Raw genomic sequence first — 19,701 nt, 5'->3', positions numbered from 1 at the left:
CTTACTGGGAGACAGCTAAAATAAAACTTATTTAATATTTCTTGAAGGTTTTAGGGAAGGGAAGGAGAGGTAAACAATGGATTGAGGAAATAGTCCCCAGTTCTAAAAGGAAACTAAACTTTTCCCACATCACTGGTTCGTAAGAACTGTCTTCTTGCTCAAGAAACTTGAGCTTCCTTAAAATTCCTTAAACTATCACTAATCCCCATTATCTATTCTAAATAACCTGTACAATTAATAATCTCTCTATATATAGCTTATAGTCACTGTCTCCTTGTATTCTTTCTAGTTTACACTTCCAACTACTAGCTCTTTTCAGGGTCTAGGTAGGCTTCACCTGGGCCTTGATAGGCCTGAGTAGGTCTGCCTCACTACAGTCACACAGATGAAAACAGTTCTTTTTCAAACTTATTCCCCAAACTCCAACCTGTTCTCCGCTTTCAACTGCCACTCAGGTTTCTACCGTTTTACAGAGAGCAAGATCCAACCAGTCTCTCAGAGGAATACTTCAACTCCAAGAGTGCCTGGCAGTTGGATACCAATAGCCTCTGAGGCTCCTTAAGAGTTCCATTCAGCAACTCTCCCCAAGATTCCAGATGGCGTTTAAGGTAAAACTGCATTATTCTTAGCCTATTGCCATTTACCCAGATCCTAATTAGCCCAAATATTTAATTAATGGAGAAAACATGTAAATGATTATGTCTATATATGGGACTTGAGCTATTTTGAAGCAATCCAGAGGATGAGAGAGTGTTCCAGAAACTGGGAACAGCTGCTAAAAAGGCACAGACTTAGGAGGCAAGTGTTGGAGAACAGTAAGGCCAGTGTTGCTGAGTTATCAAATATATGGAGGAAAATAAAGACTAGAAAGGCAGGAAGGAAACAGGTTGTGAAGAGCTTTAGAAGCCAAACATAGGACTTGGTATAAGACCTTGGAGGTAATGGAGAGGCAGTGGAAGGTTAATGAGACAACATGGGACAAGATCAAACCAGAGCGTTAGGCTCTTTCAGTTATCCTTTTCTTGATCTCTTGGATTCAACCAAAATTACTCTACATCCATTCTAGATTATACCCTTTGAAATTTTTTTTCTAGTGGTAGCCATGGGAGTAGATAGAAAGGGATGAATGTGAGAGATTTAGGAATTATTTGCAGATATGGAATAGAGAGTAAGGATGGCTTTGGGACTGAAAATCTGGATAAATGGAAAAATGGGAAAGAAATAGGAGAGAGATGTTTTGTACAAGTTAAATTTGAGGAACAAGACATCATTGATGTGGGACTTTATATCTACATCTTAATGAAGAAGTGTCATGTCCTGCTGTCCTCTCTCTCTCTCCCTCCTTTTCTTTCTCTCCCTCCCTCCCCTCTCTTCCTCTCTCACCTCCCCATCTTTCCCCTTCATCTTCAGGTAATTTTTCCTGCTATTGGTATGCTAAAGGCAGGCAATTCTGCGAGACTTCATTTGTCTCCCATACAAAGTCAACATGAAGGCTATGAATAGGAGCCTCTTTTTTGTCCAAGTGTCTGTTCTTTCATCTTTGGTGAGGTTGGGGCTATGACCTTGTGAGTTTCAAAGGATCAGGTGAAGCAAGTTATGTCTAGGGGGGGAGGGGCAGGGTCAGGTCCAAGCTTGGTGTTGCAACCAGCCTAGCCTCCATAATATAAGGATGGCTCCTTCAAGAGCCAGCTGGAGGCAGCCAAGGACTCCTCAGAGAGCTGCATTTGGAGAAAGACATGATGGGATCAACACCCATGTAGAAAATGGCTAAGTCTGAGCCTTCTACCCAGACCAGGGGAGAATATAGGGGAAAAGGTGCCCATGAGATGTTGAGAGGGAAGGATATGTACTTTTGTGTTTTCTATGTCTTTGAAATAAATAGCCCTTTGAAAATTCTAATTGATATTAGTTAAATGGAATTCAGACACTAATTATTAGTTGCTAAGAGTAAAGGGTTTGTACAAAAATGGTGATTTCAATCCAGTGGCATTAGAGAAAGAAAATCAAATCCCTCAGAAGTGTCCCTAGAGTCCTAATAGGAGAGATGTAATAGTTCTCACTGTCTTACTCTGTCACTTTTTCCAATTAGATTTTTAAAATTTAAATAAGAAGTTCTGCGATTTAAGTGCTAATTTCAACCATATATCTGTGCTTGCTCTTTATTGTTGGCCTCTGGCCAAAAAAATGGCTTTCATAACTCTCTGTCAATCCAAATTTACATTCCAAGAGAGTAAGCAAGATCAACTCAGAGGTGATATTCATTCTACTTTATTAACAAACAAAACAGTAAAGGCAAAATCTTACTTTATAGCCAAAGAACACATACACTTCCCCACACGGCTTTGAGGCAAATTTCAGACACAAAACATCAGACACTAAACTGAAAAACTGAACATATTCCCCAATCTTTCATTTCAAAGTTTTCCCATGACACAGTATTGTTAATGACCATCAAAAGGCTTAACTGCTCTCTGTTTCTAGAGATTTTATGAAAGGACTCCTCCTCCAGTCTCTGATATACTGAAGTAGATGGCCAACATGTTATCCAGTTTCTCAAAGTGACTTCATTCATTTGGTCCAGGAAAGTTTATTACCAACTCTATTCAGCCAGGTAACATGATCTATAAATCCTCACCTCTAGCTGATTCCATGAAAACATCTGGAGTGGCACTTATTATGTGATTAATTTAATCTATAGTTTAAGACAACTGTATCAACAAGAATGGACTGGCTAGTTTATAAGCACAAGAGAGAATAAGATTCCTTGATTTTTCAGAGGAGGAATGAGGCTCAGGGGAGGCAAGTGACTTGATAAAAATCACAGAACTCCTCTGTCTTCTGAATCATGGTCATATGGCTGTTTCCACAAAAACATGGTCATGGCTATATACCACAAAAGTGTCTACTGATTGAGCTTATAAGACTTGGGAGTTAATTGCTAGTACCAGCTGAGGCTAGTATTAAATCTAACCCTTTACTCACGCCCAACAGAAACCTAAATCACTGGTTCTCCATTGAAGTGCTACAACTGACGGAACTGACTAGTGAATACGAGGAATTAAGATAAATTAGGGAAGGGGATTCTTTCAAAATAGTCTAGAAGCATGCCTACAGTGTATCAAGGGAGGAAAGTAGAACCCCTGAAAGCAAACAGCCAAGAGTTCAGAACTGTAAGGTAAAAGTAACTGTCACAAAGGCCACTTTTCACTAAGGAGAGGCCTCTAGCTTTCTTGCTGCCTCAGGGTAGTGCTCTTTAAGATTTTAAGTCAGGTTGGTTTGGCAATCAATAGTTTTCTTTGGCAATCAATAGTTTTTCCCAATTTATACCAGGCATGGTAGATTGAGAAAGAGAGGCAAAGCTGACACTGACAAATGACAATAGTGGAGGATCTAGCAGGAGCTGAACAATCATCCAGTATGGCAGCCTCTAGATAGGACAAAGAGCTTTGGAGGGTATTAAATGAAGGTGTACAATTAGTGTTCATAATAAGAAACTAGAGAAATAAAGTAAAAGGCTAAATTTTTGTTTAACGAGAATATGAAAATGTGTCATTATTCACCTGAGAGAGCTCCATGAAAGTTAAGATTTTTAAAGTTTTGGCATCTGAAGGTTAGGCTTCAGTTATCTGGAAAATCATATAAGGGAAACATTCTGGTCCCTGGACTTATGTTGGACAAATTATGATAAATAGATATGCCATGATTGACTTTGCCAGATTGTTTATATTACTTTCTCTATTAACATAACTATAATTATTATCTGGATGGCTTCTGTTTTTCCAAACTCACATTACTATTAACATTTGTTTAGAAGTGCTGCTTTGGATTTAAGAAGGTTTTCAAAAATGTGACAGCAAAATGCCATTATGAGGAAGAAATCTGTATGTATTGGACTAACATGTCTTCTACAATAAGGGAAATTTATAATCCACTTGATTTCCTATCTTTTATTTAAAGTAAAATTAAAAAGGCCAGGATCATTTCCATCAATTTCCACTTTTTTTTGATGAGTGATTTATAAGATTACATTTGCTGCCCCTTCAGAATTACTTTTGAAAATATATAGCACTCTGAAATCTAAAAATTTGTTTCTATATTTGAGTACAATCTGAATCTTTATGAATATGAATTTTCATCAAAATATTTGGTTTGATTGCCATCTAATCATAATGTAGAAAAAAAGTGGTACTAAGTAAACAAAAGTAGCATTACATTTCGGGGTTACTAGTTTAAATGAAAAATGGCCACAAGTGAAAAAAGAAAGCTCTTGATAGACCCTACCCCCAGTTTCAATTCTAGCCCTAAATGCACATTTGAGATTTTACTGATAAAGAATTAACTGATTTTCTCCCCAATTTCAAGGCATACTAGGGTGGGGGGAGGGGTATACTGGTTATATGTGTAAGAATAAGATAATTATAATCCTTTAAAAAATACTTAGTTTAGCCTAATATAAAAGATTCTATTCATAGACTATCCTATCACAACTATTACAACACTTTAAGCTGTATACCTCAGTAAATACATTCTCCTCAGGTCTGGAATACATCTCTAGCAGCAAAGGAAAACACACATGTGCACGCACATACATACATGATTAATCTAGCAGCAGAGGAGGCCAAGTCATAAGACAATCTGTAGGAATTAGAAATGGAACAGCAATCCCCTCAGCAGATGTATACAAGACACACTCCTAAATATATGCTGCAATCCAACATTTTTATTTTTAGTGTTACATTAAAATGATTGAGAGAAGATGTATGTTCACTCCAGGAAGCTCTGTGAACACTGGGCTCTATTAACACCCCCATTCCCAAAAGATGAAGGGAGAACCCCAACAATATAGTTTAGTCACCATAGCCAGTTGGCTGTCAGGCCAATCTTGCTGTGATGATTATTTTACAGGATTCATCCTTAACTTATGGAGCTACTACAGAAAAGGTAAAAAAGAAATTTATTTATGAAATCACAAGGTGTGCTTGTTTTTTTAAAGAAAGAAATCAGGATAAAGAAGTAAGTGATTGTTTCCCACAAGCAGCTGGGCTTTAAAAGCTTTCCCTTGAGAATTTTAAATTCCTGAAATTCAAAATTTGACACTATGGTTTTATTCCATCAATGGACACAACTTAATCTGCACATACAAGTGATGGGATAGACCTTGCTCCTATTGAAACTGATGTAATGGGAATTTATTTTATTCTATTTTGTTTTTTGGGGGGATGACTTTAACACTCACAGGAACAAAATTGGCTCGTAAAATCCAGTGCACAAAAAATAGGGTCCAATGCTACCACCTTTAATTTTTCCAGGTTTTCCTTTTGATGGTGCTGGGAAGGAAGAATCAAAAAGCATGAAAAGGAAATTTTAGAATCTATCATATGATTCTCTTGCATCTGCAAATCATGATACACAATGTAATTATGGAAGTGGTCGCTCCGATACCCATCAGCAGTCCTGGAACTGATGGTAAGTTTCTTTCCCAGAAGGTGGTGGTAATAGTCAAGGCTGGAACATCCTGGGTGAAGGAAGACAAGTGTATATGTATTAGATGAAGGAAGGAAAGGAAAGAAAGAAAGGAAGGAAAGAAGGAGAAGGAATGAAGGAAGGAAGGAGGGAAGGAAGGGAGGAAAGAAGAAGGAGGAAGGGAGGGAGGGAGGAAAGGAGAGCTAGAGAGGAGGGAAATAGGGAGGGAAGGAGAGAGGGAAAGGAAGGAAGGAGAAATTTACCTTTGACTCTGGTTCTGGTGCCCAAATGTCTTTTTTTGGCACCTTCCCAAAGGCATTCAACACCTGAAAGAAAATACTATTAAGTATTGCTCAATTCATTCATTTATTTATTCAATACAAATGCCAACTATGTGAAATACAGTTTTCTAGGGGAAAGTGTTACAAAGATAACAATACAATTGTTTTGTATTGACAGTCTAATCTGTAGGAGGCAAGGGCAGGGCACAATGCAAAGAAACAAAAATAAGTATGACACAAGGTAGAATGTGATGGGGCAAAAGATAAATATATTCTGGTAAAATCTAAATGTTAAGATCACTTTCAGTTGAGGAGCCTTCATGGAAGGGGTAGCCTTGGAACTGAACTGAAAATATCAATAGGGAGAGATAGGGAAGGAATGTAATCTGACCTAGGGAATGACCTGAATTAAATGCATGAAGTAAGAGAGGGCAGAATTAAATCAGTTTTAATGTAAAATAAACAAATAATGACAAAGGGAATGCAAATCTAACTGGAAGCAAACAGAAAGCTTATTTTCTAGTACTAAATATATCAGAGAAGCTCAAATTTGTAATAAAACTCTGTTACCAATATCAAGGGCTATTTGGCCAAGGTAAAACAGGGAGAAGATAATTTAATCAGTGAAGTCAGTAGCAAAATCAACCGACCCAGACAATGAGTTAAAAATATAGTTCTTGTATAACTTAAAATCAACGGATCATCCATCTGAGAAAGCTAATGTATGTAAAGTTGTCTGTCTACACTGACAAATTGATGTGTAAAATTTTGTGAAATCTTTGCTTAATATGAATTTTATAAGTCAGGGTGTCCAGTTGGACCCTGTGGGGAGTTACTAGAGTGTCAGCAATGAGAAGAAGATTCCTTTTCTATACAGATTACTTTGAAAATAATGGTCTGGCATATGCTAAATGTAAATTATGGCTAAAAAGGAATAGGTTATTATATGTAAATTGTTTTTTATTATGAGCTAAAAACAAAAAATAATCTAATGAACTTAAATTTATAATCACCTCAGATTTTGTAATTTTCGCTAATGACATGAATTCATTTTAACATTGTCATAAACAGTATTTTTATACTTGATATAATTTTTTATTTATATTTCTGTGAATCAGTATATCCCCATATCTCTAATGTGAAATGATTTTTTACAAAGAACAATATTGCAATGCTGTGCCAACAGGCCATAAATATAAGAATTATCATTCCTGGTTGCAGGAGACCAGGAGTCCAGAAGACCTAGATCCAAATCCTATTTCAGTGTATGACCATGACCAAAGTTACTTAACCCTTTTATGCCTCAGACTTATCTATTAAGTTACAGTCTGTGATCTGTTCTTAGGAGGAGGGAATTCCCATGTGGGAAGTTCTGTGATAATGAAATCACTGATTCTTCCCTTATATTTCAATATTTCAAGAATCAGTTAGGCTGGGGTGGGGGTAAGGGGAAATATCAGTATTCTCAGGTGCCATTAAAGCCAAGACTAGTAAATCACTTGAATTTAGGAGTTCTGAACTATAAAGTACAGGGCCAAGTGAGTGTTTATGCTTTAAGTTTGGCATCCATGCTCTAAGTCCTTGGAAGGAGGGAGTTCAGGTGTTTCAAGGAGGGATAAATTTCCAGGTTGGAAACAGACCAGGTATAATAGCTCCCATAGTAATAAGTAGTGAGACCAGGTCCCTGAGTAGTCCCTATAATTCCAATCTGGGCAAAATTGGAAGATTCAAATTTAAAACATAATCAAATAAATGAATAAATGAATAAACAAATACTTGCATGTATATTTTAACACTATGTATTACTATATATTTTCTATTTATGAGACTATAATTCTCTATCTTCCTCCAGTACTCCCTCCTCTCCCATGCCTTATAATCTTCATATGATGACTGGGGGCAAAACATTAACTATTCAGAGGCCAAGTCAATATGGCAGAGGCAGGGACTTGCCTGAGTTCTCTCAAATTCCCCTAAATCTAAAGCAAGTAATGCAATTTAAAATAGCTCAGAGGTACCACACCTCACACCTATCACATATATGACAGAAAAGGAAAATGACAAATGTTGAAGGGGATGTGGCAAATTGGGACACTAATTCATTGCTGTTGGAGTTGTAAACTGTGATCCATTCACTGTGGAAAACACTTCAGAACTATGCCCAAAGGGCCAGAAAACTGTGCATATCCTTTGATATAGCAATAACAAAAATAAATATATATATAAATATATAAGTAAATAAGATTTAAAAAGGAGGACATATATGTACAAAAATATTTATAGTAGCTTTCTTTATAGGGTGGCAAGGAATAGCAAACTTAAAGAATGCCTATCATTAGGGAATGGCTGTACAAGTTGTGGCATATGACCATGATGGAATACTATTGTGCTAGAAGAAATAATGAGCAGGATGCTTTTAGAAAAACTTGGAAAGACTTACTTGAATTGATGCAAAGTTAAGCAAGCAGAACCAGGAGAACATTAAATATGGTAATAGCAATCTTATACAATGATCAATTGTGAATGACTTAACTATTCTTAGTAATGCAATTGTTTAAGACATTCTGAAGGGCTTATAATGAAAAATGCTATCTAGCTCCAGAGAAATAAGTGACAGAACCTGAATAAGGATCAAAGCATACTTTTTAAAACTTTCTTTGGTTTTCTTGTTTTTTGTTTGTTTTCTTTCACGACATTGCTAATATGGAAATGTTTTACATGACTACACATGTATAACCTATATCAAATTGCTTGCCCTCTTAAGGAGGGGAGAGGGAAAATAGGAAAAGAGAATTTGGAACTCAAAATTTAAAAAAATTAACATTCACATTTTTTACATGTACTTGGAAAAAAACAAAATGTTTTTTAAAATTTACATGTTGAAGACCAACCTTCTGATTCTGAACTCTTTTAATTAGATTGAACTTCTGATAACATATTATAGAATGTCTACAACCAGTTAAAAGACAACTATTGCCTAAAACTTGTTAGGCCCTGTTTTCCTGGCATATGGCCCTCAAAAATCCATGGATTCCTCCACACATCACATATGAAACAGTAGCATATTAATTAATATTAATTTGATAGCAACATTATATTAATATGCCATCATTCATACTGATATTGCATTGTAACCATATAATACGGTCTACTTTGTTTAGCCATTTTGCTAATTATGGATATCTAGGACGATTCTGATTTTTTGTTTTATATATGGCAGAAATTCTTAACCTGAAGTGTATGAACTTTTTTAAGTAATAACAATTTTGATATCATTGGTATTCTATGTATTTGTTTTATGCATTTAAAATATTATTCTGAGAGCAAAAACATTATGTATCATCAATTCTTAATGCATGTATGATGGACATTTTTGGTACTCTCTCAAACTTTCTATTGTAGATTTTCTAAAAATTTTATACCTTTCTCTAATCAATATCCACATTCTAAATCCATTCTCTTTCTCTGAGTAACTTTTATCTCCTACTTTATTGGGAAGATCGAGGCCAAGCAACAAGAAACTTTCTTCTTCTCCTGTTCCTTTACAACTAAAACCACTCTATGCTGAAATACGTTTGCCTTCCCTTTGGGCTTTGGAAGAGAGGAGATCCCTCTTTCTTTCCAAAGATAATTCACTTCCCCCATGTCTGGTACAGGGGAAAACAGAAAAGAGGATCTGGGTTTGAATCCTGTTTCTTTGCTTTAAGTATCTTTGGGATTTGGGGATAGTCATATTCTCTGTCCTCAGTTTTTTCATTTCCAAAATAGAGATAATAAATTATACAATAAGGAAAGTGACTTGTATGTGAATAAGTACTACAGAAATATAAACTAACAGAACTATTTATAGTGCATTATTGCCCTTTTTCTTGTACATACCTCTCTTGCTGCTCTTTCTCCAGCTTCCACTGCTCCCTCCATGTATCCACTCCAATAGGTTGCTGTCTCTGTGCCAGCAAAATAAATTTTTTCAAATGGCTGGCGGATAACCCTTCAAAGTGAATATGAGAAGTCAAAACACTAGTTTCCTTGGAATATAACGAGCTAAATAACATATTCACAATGGGCATATGGGAAGAGATCAATTATTTGAAAAACAAACCAAACAACACGTTGGTCTGGTTTTTAGTTAGAGATAAAAGCACTCGGTCAGGCATAAATCAAACTATCAGGTAAACTATCAGGTAGTTGGAGGATTCTAGCAACTTTCCCTCCTACCTTAAAAAAAATCCTTTCCTAGTTATCTGCTTTTCCAATTTCTAATTCAGGATTCCTTGGCTTCAATGTGTCTGATCCAGGTCTTTTGCTGATTTCAAGGACTTAATACATTTTGTCACCTTGAGTAGGTCTGTTGTTGTCTAGGTTCTGTTAGCAGCTATTTCATCATATATGTTTTGATTTTTTTATGAAAAAAAATCTTGTTTCATCTTTGAATACTATGACCTCCCTTCAGTTATTTACCTACTACCCAAGAAAATCCAAGCAAACAATTAGTCGACTATACTTTTGTTGCTTTTCATAACTAGACAAAAGTTGTTACCCAGGCTCCTGCTGACTTACATATTGTACAGATTCACTAAAAACCATAGTATCTGTGATTTTTTTCCCTGCTATTATTTATCCTCTCAACCCTTCACCTTATTGCTTTTCTAAAAGAAAGGGCAGTTTACTTGTACCTTCCATACTGGGTCATGGTCCCAGGTGGGAAGTAGGCAGTGTAGCAGCCTCCTGAGTACTGATCTTCACACCAGTTCTTCTCCTCATAATGTATTGGCTGCAAGATTCACAGGAAATGATACAAAGAGAAAACAAAAGAGTAACAAAACCTTATCAAGTGTCCAATAACAAAGATCTGGGCTGACTTCACAAGAAATTACAGAATGATGAATGTTCAAGTTCATTCATTCATCCTAGCCTTAATGGGCAACAGGATGGCGCAGCAGAACTGTGGATTCAGTGTCAGAAGACTTGGGCTTATGTACAATAAATTTAATCTTACAGATATATATGAGGCTATGTATGTTAGGAATGACTTGAATACTGTCTGAAGAGACATACCTTATTCAAAAGGAATAATATAACTAAAATCACTAGGGGTGGAGGGGGCGTTGGGGTATTGGATTAAGAAGATTTCCTGATGTGAGGATACTTAATACACACCATAGAAAACCTAGGCAGAAAAACTCAACAACTTAGGAATTCTGAAAACAGCTCAAGGTACTGACAACATGGAGATATAATTACTTTAGTGAAAGGAAATTTTAATTATGTGGACGACTATTTGCCAAAAGCAAAGAAGCTAACTATTTTTTGGCTTTCCTTAAGGATAAATTCATCTATCAAAAGGCAGAGGAAACAATAAAGGAAACTGCTCTTCTGGATCTGCTTCTTACTTAGGAACTGACTGCTGGGGTAGTATGAAGGCAATCTTAGAGGGAAGTAATGATCTCATATTTAAATTTGTGATACATGTATAACCTATATCAAATTACTTGCCTTCTCTGTGAGGAGGGAAAGAAAGAAAGGAGAGAGAGAGAATTTGAAACTCAAAATTTTAAAAAACAATGTTAAAATTGTTTTTACATGTAATTAAAAAAATGAAGGATTAAAATATTAATTTGTGATAGAAGAAAGCAAGGGATAATCTGATTTATTTTTCAGATTGTTAGCAGATTCATGAGGATTTAAAGAAAGGATGGTAGGTAAGACCCTATGATCTAAAATTCTATAGGGGAAATCATACCAAGTAGGCTGGGTAGCTTTGAAGAATTAAATTCCAAAAATACAAAAATAAATAATATGAGGAAGTATAAAAGGAGAATATGTTTAAAGAGAACTATGTGAATATTCAGGGCACAGAAAATAAAAATAAGGGCCAGAAACACAAAGATGAATGATAACATTAATAGCTAACCATTCATTATATTGTTTTGCAAAGTATATTACATGTATTATTTCATTGATCTTCACAAAAACTCTGAGATAGGTGGCACTGTCATCATCTCAATTTTATAGATATGGAAACAAAGGCTGGGAGAAATTAATTTACTTGCCCAGAGCCACCAGCAAGTAAGTGCATGAGGTAGGATTCAAACTTAGCTATTCTGTACTCCAAGTGACTTATCTATTATGCCATGCAGTTACATTGCAAGTAATATATGCCCCAAAGAAGGAAGTCAGAAACACTATAGGTCAGAATGAGGCGACTAATAACAAAAACTTATATTAAGAAAATTATATTTCAAAAAAGAAGGGTGTAAAGGTAATGTCTCGGGATGAATGCAATGATGATAACTGACAATGAAGACAACATAGTTGATTAGTTTTTTTTTTTCTGCTAAGGATAATCATCTTTAGAATATAAAGATAAGCAATGGCTGATATAAACTGAAAACCAGGGTGACTATGAGATAATAATAAGGTCTGGATGACACATTCTCCAGTAAAGTGGGAGATAAAATTGCTAGATCATGATCAATGGCCTTAGAAATATCATGCAGAATGAGAAAAGGTGATAAGAACTGGAGGAAAACTGTTTTCCCAATCTCTGAAAAAAGAGAACTAAGTAGAATCTTCAACCTATATATCGAGCTTGACTTTGATTACTGGCAAAATTCTAAAGTGATGGTGAATGAACATCTGGGAAATAAAGTTAATAATGACAGGCTTCATCAAGAACAGGTCATGACAAGGTCGAGATCAGAAAATTCTGTAGATAAAGATTATCTAAATTTCAGCAAAGTACATGACAAACTCATGCAATCTGTTTTACAAGACTACACATATTTGTTGAATTTTCTTTTATTTAAAAATTGTTCAATTGTGGGGAGGAACAATGGGAGAGATAATAAAATGCATCTAATAAAATACTGTTGAACTAAGTGGGGGGGAAACAACCTTCTCCTCTTGAAACCATTAAATAAATTTGCCCTTTGAGACACATAACTGTAAATGACAAATTTGTGACCTTTTGAATTGGATATTATTTGCACTTGAAAACTTTAGTGTTTCTTCTGTTAATCACTTAAATAAATCTTCAAAACTAAACAGACCCTTTTTATATATTTGTAAAACTACTGGTACATTATTTGCATTGCTTCACCACCTAAATCAAACATAAGAACATATTCATAGTTTAAAGATAATAGCTTACTTGCAAAGCTTCTTGTGTTCCCAACACTCTTGCATAAAGTTCACAGATTTTCCTCTTCCTACATGAAATTACAAAAACAGCAAGGAAAAAAAAAAGATAAACATTAAGCTCCAATAACATGTCACAGAACAGAATCATGGATTCCAGTTTATGTTCTCTAAGTATTCAAGCATACAAATCTGTATTTATTTGGCAGGTAATTCAATAAATTACAAATAAATTATTGTAATTAAAATTACTGAGGCATATTGCCATGTCTTATTCAATTTGATAATGCCTAGGCCCAGAGCTTCTTTCTGTACTGTCTCTTTCAACATCCAACTGCAAAGCATGATTAGACAGTTGAGGAACTAGAGGAAAAGTTCCAGTACTGATTCTAAGTCACTTTTCTGGACAACTGAAGTTAATTCTACTTCGTAGAAGTTTTGAGACATTATATAATATAATGAAATTTCTCCCAATATCTTTTACTCTGTTCCAAATAATAAACAGATATGGTTTAATTAGTATTTGAAAGAGAACATAATACCAGACTCAATGATTGAATACACAGCTTTTTTTTAGAATTTTATTTCAGACACCAAGATATATACCAAGAAAAAATTTGCCTAGGGTGATGGCCATTCCCTATGATATCACTTCAAAATGTTAAGATTATACCTCAATTTTCTCTAGATTCCCTTAATAATCCACTATGGATCTATCACCAATTAGTTTAACTAAATTCTTAAATCTAATTATATTTTAAACCTGGACTACCCTCTAGAGGTCCTAGGCTCCATAATTTTAATAACTTCTAAAAAGTAGAATATCTTTTTATTTGTATTATAACTACCATATTGATATTTTGAGGAATATTATTTACTTTGAAAGCCTTAAAGTTACATAAAAAAGGCCCTCTAAAGGATTTTATAAACTTTGATCATATCTTTTCAGTCTTTATTTTAATAAATATCACAAATTAGAAGCTAAATTCTATATCAACACAGTTTGGAGTATTGAATGCTAAAGTTCTCTTTTAATAATGTCAGTAATAAAGAATCGGGAGCTCTATCTCTGGCTTATAATGATGTTTAGCATTTTGCTTATCTTAGATTCTTAGGTCCTACATGTGTTGTGAATTTCTTTGTTCCCTTAGGGTCAAATCTGCATAGTGAGACAGAGCATATTTTTTCTTTAAAATTTTTTAGTATTTTATTAAAAATTTTGTTTATTTTGTTTATTTTAATTTTTTGATTAATTTATTTTTAAATATTTTTCTATGGTTACATGATTCATATTCTCTCCCTCCCCTTCACCAGAGCTAAAGCAATTCTACTGGATTATACATGTGCTATCACTTGATATCTATTTTCTATATTATTCATTTTTAATAGAGTAATCTTTTAAAACCAAAACTATAAATCATATACTCATATAAACGAGTGATAAATCATGTTTTTCTTCTGTGTTTCTGCTCCCACAGTTCTTTCTCTCAATGTGAACAGTGTTCTTTCTCATAAGTCCCTCAGGATTGTCCTGGTTCATTGCATTGTTATAAGTAGCAAAGTTGATTACATATGATCTTTATACAATGTTTCAGTTTCCAAGTAGAATGTTCTCTCGATTCTGCTTATTTCACTTCACATCAGTTCATGGAGGTCTTTCCAGTTCATATAGAAATCAAGCAGTTCATCATTCCTTATAGCACAATAATATTCCATCAGTATCATATATCACAATTTGTTCAGCCATTCCCCAATCGAGGGACACCCCTTCATTTTTCAATTTTTTTTTGCTACCACAAAGAGTGAGGCTATGAATATTTTTGTACAAACATTTTCATTATTCTCTCTCTGAGGTACAAACCTAGTATTAGTACCGCTAGATCATTCTTTTAAAGTCCTTTGGGCATAGTTCCAAATTGCCTTCCAGAATGGTTGGATCAAATCACAACTCCATCAGCAATGCATTAAGTGTCCCAATTTTGCCACATCCCCTCCAACATTTATTATTTTCCTTTACTATCATATTGGTAAATCTTCCAGGTGTGAGATGGTACCTCAGCATTGTTTCAATTTGCATTTCTCTAATCAGGAGGGATTTAGAACACTTTTTCATGTGAATATTAATTGTTTTGATTTCTTATATGAAAACTGCCTATTCATATCCCTTGGCCATTTGACAATTGGGGAAAGGTTTGATTTCTTGTACATTTGACTTGGTTCATTATAAATTTGATTAGAGATTTTTGTTATAAGTATTTTTCCTGGTTTGTTGCTTTTAGTTGCATTGATTTTGTCTGTACAAAACTTTTTAAATTTAATATAATAAAAATTATTCATTTTATATCTTGCAATGTTCTCTATCTCTTAGGTGATCTTAAAATTTTCCTTTCCCATAGATATGACAGGTATACACTTTTCTATATTCACCTGATTACTCTCTTTTTATTTAAGTAATTTACCATTTTGAATTTATCTTGGTATAGGATGTGAAATGTTCCCCTAAACCTGTTTTTTCCCAAACTGTTTTCCATTTTTCCCAATAGTTTTTGTCAAATAGTAGTTTTTTTGTCCCCAAAGCTGGGATCTTTTGGTTTATCAAACACTAGCTTGCTGAGGTCATTTACCTCAATTCTATTCCACTGATCAACTTTTTGTCTCTTAGCCAATACCATATTGCTTTGATGACCACTGCTTTAAAGTACAGTTTAAGATCTGGTGTGGTTAGGACCCCATTCTTCACATTCTTTTTCATTAGTTCCCTTGATATTCTTGATCTTTTATTCTCCCAGATCAACTTTGTTATAATTTTTTCTAATTCTATAAAATTATTTTTGGTAGTTTGATTGGTGAGGCACTGAATAAGTAAATTAATTTTGGTAGAATTGTTATTTTTATTATATTAGCTTATCCTACATAACCTTCACTAAAGTTGTTAATTATTTCCACTAGCATTTTAGTTGATTTTCTTGGATTCTCCAAGTATACTATCATATTATCTGAAAAGAGTGATAGTTTAATTTCCTCATTGCCTACTCTGATTCCTTCAATTTTTTCTTCTCTAATTGTTACTTCTAGCATTTCTAGTACAATATTAAACAGTATTGGTGATAATGGGCATTTTAACTTCACGCCTGATCTTTTTGGGAAGACTTGTAACTTATCCCCATTGCAGATGATACTTGCTGATGGTTTTAAATAAATACTACTTATTATTTTGAGGAAAAGTCCTATTTTATGAAAGGCTTTTTCTGCATCTATTGAGATAATCATGTGATTTGATAGTTTGGTTATTGATATGGCCAATTATGTGGATGGTTTCCTAATATTAAACTAGCCTTGCATTTCTTGTATAAATCCCACCTGGTCATAGAAAATAATCCTTATGATGACTTGCTGTATGTAGTCTTTTTGCTAGTATTTGTTTAAGATTTTTGCATCTATGTTCAGTAAGGAGATTGGTCTAATGTTTTCTTTCTTTGTTCTTGGTCTTCTTTGGCTTGGGAATCAGTATCATATTTGTATCATAAAAAGAATTTGGTAAGACTCCTTTTTTACTTATTTGGTCAAATACTTTGTTGGATATTTGGGATCAGTTGTTATCTAAATGTCTTATAGAATTCACTTGTGAATCCATCTAGCCCTGGGGAATTTTTTCTTAGCGAGTTCCTTGATGGCTTATTCAATTTCTTTTTCTGAGATGAGATTATTTAAGTATTCTATTTCCTTTTATGTTAATCTAGGCAATTTGTATTTTTGTAAACAGTCATCCATTTCACCTAGATTGTCATATAATTAGGCAAATTAGTTCTTAATAATTTCCCTGATTTACTCTTCATTAGTGGTGAGATAATCCTTTTCATTCATGATACTGTTACTTTAATTCTTTTCTTTCTTTTTTTAATTAGATTAACCAATACTTTATTTTATTTTCTAAAATACCAGCTCCTAGTCTTATTTATTAGTTCAATAGTTCTTTTAGTTTCAATTTTATTAATTTCTCTTTTGAGAAATCCTAAAGATTTCTAATTTGGTCTTTTTCTGAGGATTTTAATTTGTTCTTTTTCTAGTTTTTTTAGTTACACGCCCAATTCACTGATCTCTTTCTCTTTTTTGTTGATATAGGCATTTGGGATATACATTTTATGGATTTATGCTTTGGCTTTACCCCCAAAATTTTGATATATTGTCATTCTCTTTAGTGAAATCAGTAATTGTTTCTATGATTTGATCTTTAACCTACCTATTCTGAAGAATTAGATTATTTAATTTCCAATTAATTTTTAATTTGCCACTCCATGAATCCTTATTAATTATAATTTTATCACATTATGATCTGAAAAAATTGCATTTATTACTTCTGCTTTTCTGCATTTATTTGGGATATTTTTATGCCATAGTACATGGTCAATTTTTATATAGTACCACGTGCTGCTGAAAAGAAGGTATATTCCTTTTTATCCCCCTATTCACTTTTCTCCATGTATCTATTAACTCTTAATTTTTCTAGAATTTCATTCACTTCTCTTACTTCTTTCTTATTTTTTTTTTTGGTTTGATTTATCTAGATCTGAAAGGGGAAGGTTGAGGTCCCCCACTAGTATAGTTTTACTATTTATTTCCTACTTAAGCTCCAATAGTTTCTCCTTTAAAAATCTGGATGCTGAGGTTCCGGGTTAAGATGGCGGCAGAGTAAGAAGCAGCTCTTAACCTCTCCTGACCGAAACACACAAAACTCCTCAAGGGGACATAAAAACAAGTCCAGACGAATGGAGGAACCCCACAACAGGGCACAGCATGGAAGGTACGTGGAATCGAGGCATTTCCATGCTATAAAGGGGTGAAACAGCTCTCACTAAATCACGGGCTGAGCAACCACTCCACCCCCACCCCTCCACACACAACACCTACCAGAAGATTATGGCCGAAAACCAAAATATCATAGCCGAAAAACCGAAAGATTATAACCGAAAACCGATCCCTAAAGGCTAGAATTGAGCAATTGGAAGCTAATGATCTCTCAAGACAACAAGAACAAATAAAACAAAGTCAAAAGACTGAAAAAATAGAAGGAAACATGAAATATCTCAATGAGAGAGTGACAGACCAAGAAAACCGGTCTAGAAGAGACAATTTGAGAATAATTGGTCTTCCAGAAATTAATAGAAACCTGGACTCTATACTAACAGAAATAATCCAGCAAAATTACCCTGAAGTCCTACAACAAGAGGGCAATATAGACATTGAAAGGATTCATAGAACACCTGCGACATTCGATCCAGAAAAGAAAACACCCAGAAATATAATTGCAAAATTCAAGAGTTTCCAAGCAAAAGAAAAAATCTTACAAGAAGCCAGAAAGAAACAATTCAAATATCAAGGAGCACCAATCAGGATCACACAGGATCTGGCAGCCTCCACACTAAAAGATCGCAAGGCTTGGAATACGATATTCAGAAAGGCAAGAGAGCTGGGCCTGCAACCACGGATCAACTACCCATCAAAATTGACTATATATTTCCAAGGGAAAGTATGGGCATTCAACAAAATTAAAGAATTCTAGGTATTTGCACAGAAAAGACCAGGGCTAAATGGAAAGTTTGATATCCAACCACAAAAATCGAGAGAAACATGAAAAGGTAAATAAGATACAGAGGGGAAAGAAAGAAAACTTATAATTTTTAAATGTGCCTTTTTAAGGGCCTCAGTGAGATCTAATTATCTGTATTCCTATGTAGAGAAATGTTATGTATAATTCTCTGTAGTGAACTCTATTCACCATTATAATATTCACTATTATAGTAATAAGAAGAATAATTCACAGGGTGAGGGTGGAACACTAAATAATCTAAGATGGCATGGGGGATGGGAAAGAGGGGGTGAATAGCAGGGGACACCAAGAGAAACTTGAGTGAATAAGAAAATAGGATATTCTATTACACACAAAGAGGGCATGGGAGGGAGAGGGGACAAATACTATTATAAGAAGGAGAGGAAGAGAGCATTAAGAGGTAATACTCAAACCTTACTCTCAGTGTAATCAACCTGGAGAGGGAAGAGTAGCTATACTATCCAATGGGACATAAAACTCTTATCTAACCCTTCTGAGAAAGTTAGAAGGGATAAACCAAGGGGAGCAGGAGAGTGGGGAGGACAAAAAAAGGGAGGGGAGAAGGGGGAGGAAATTCATAAGGCCTTTAAAAACAAAAAGAGGGGGAAAAATAAGGGAGGGGGTAGAAAGGGAAGTTAATCAAGGGAGGGGATAAGGGATAGCGGCTCAATAGCAAACCACTGGTTTAAAAGGAAAAAAGTATAAGGAAAAAGGGGGTAGGAATGGGGGAGGATTTGAAAATGTCAGCAAATGTACAACTGATGATTATAACTCTGAATGTGAATGGGATGAACTCGCTCATAAAACAGAAGCAAATAGCAGAGTGGATTAGAAACCAAAATCCCACCATATGTTGTCTACAAGAAACACATATGAGGCGGGTGGACATACACAAGTTTAAGGTTCAGGGTTTGAGCAAAATCTTTTGGGCGTCAAATGAGAAAAAGAAGGTAGGAGTGGGCATTATGATTTCTGACAAAGCCAAAGTAAAAATAGATATGATTAAAAAAGACAGGGAAGGTCATTACATCCTGATTAAAGGCAGTATAAACAATGAGGAAATAACACTGCTCAATATGTATGCACCAAGTGGCATAGCACCCAAATTCATAAAGGAGAAACTGGCAGAGCTCAAGAAGGAAATAGATAGTAAAACCATACTAGTGGGAGATCTAAATATTCCTCTTTCAGATCTAGATAAATCAAACC

The 19,701-nt window shown here is 34.7% G+C and overlaps 1 protein-coding gene across 1 annotated transcript in view; it reads right to left on the bottom strand.

Moving 5' to 3' along the window:
• Positions 1–4,704: 4,704 nt before the first annotated feature.
• The window catches only part of MAOA (monoamine oxidase A), a 108,740-nt gene continuing 93,743 nt past the window's right edge, over positions 4,705–19,701 (bottom strand). Inside the window, exons 13-17 of the mRNA XM_044669223.1 lie at positions 12,898–12,955; positions 10,421–10,518; positions 9,624–9,735; positions 5,727–5,789; positions 4,705–5,515 (exon numbers count right to left, since the gene is read on the bottom strand). Coding sequence (XP_044525158.1) covers positions 5,375–5,515; positions 5,727–5,789; positions 9,624–9,735; positions 10,421–10,518; positions 12,898–12,955 — 472 coding nt within the window. The 3' untranslated portion in view covers positions 4,705–5,374. The remainder of the gene's footprint in view (positions 5,516–5,726; positions 5,790–9,623; positions 9,736–10,420; positions 10,519–12,897; positions 12,956–19,701) is intronic.

Source organism: Gracilinanus agilis, chromosome 3 (genome assembly GCF_016433145.1).
Source record: "Gracilinanus agilis isolate LMUSP501 chromosome 3, AgileGrace, whole genome shotgun sequence".
NCBI lineage: Eukaryota > Metazoa > Chordata > Mammalia > Didelphimorphia > Didelphidae > Gracilinanus > Gracilinanus agilis.
The sequence above is the reverse complement of the archived record's forward strand: the minus strand, read 5'-3'. Positions and strand labels throughout refer to the sequence as shown.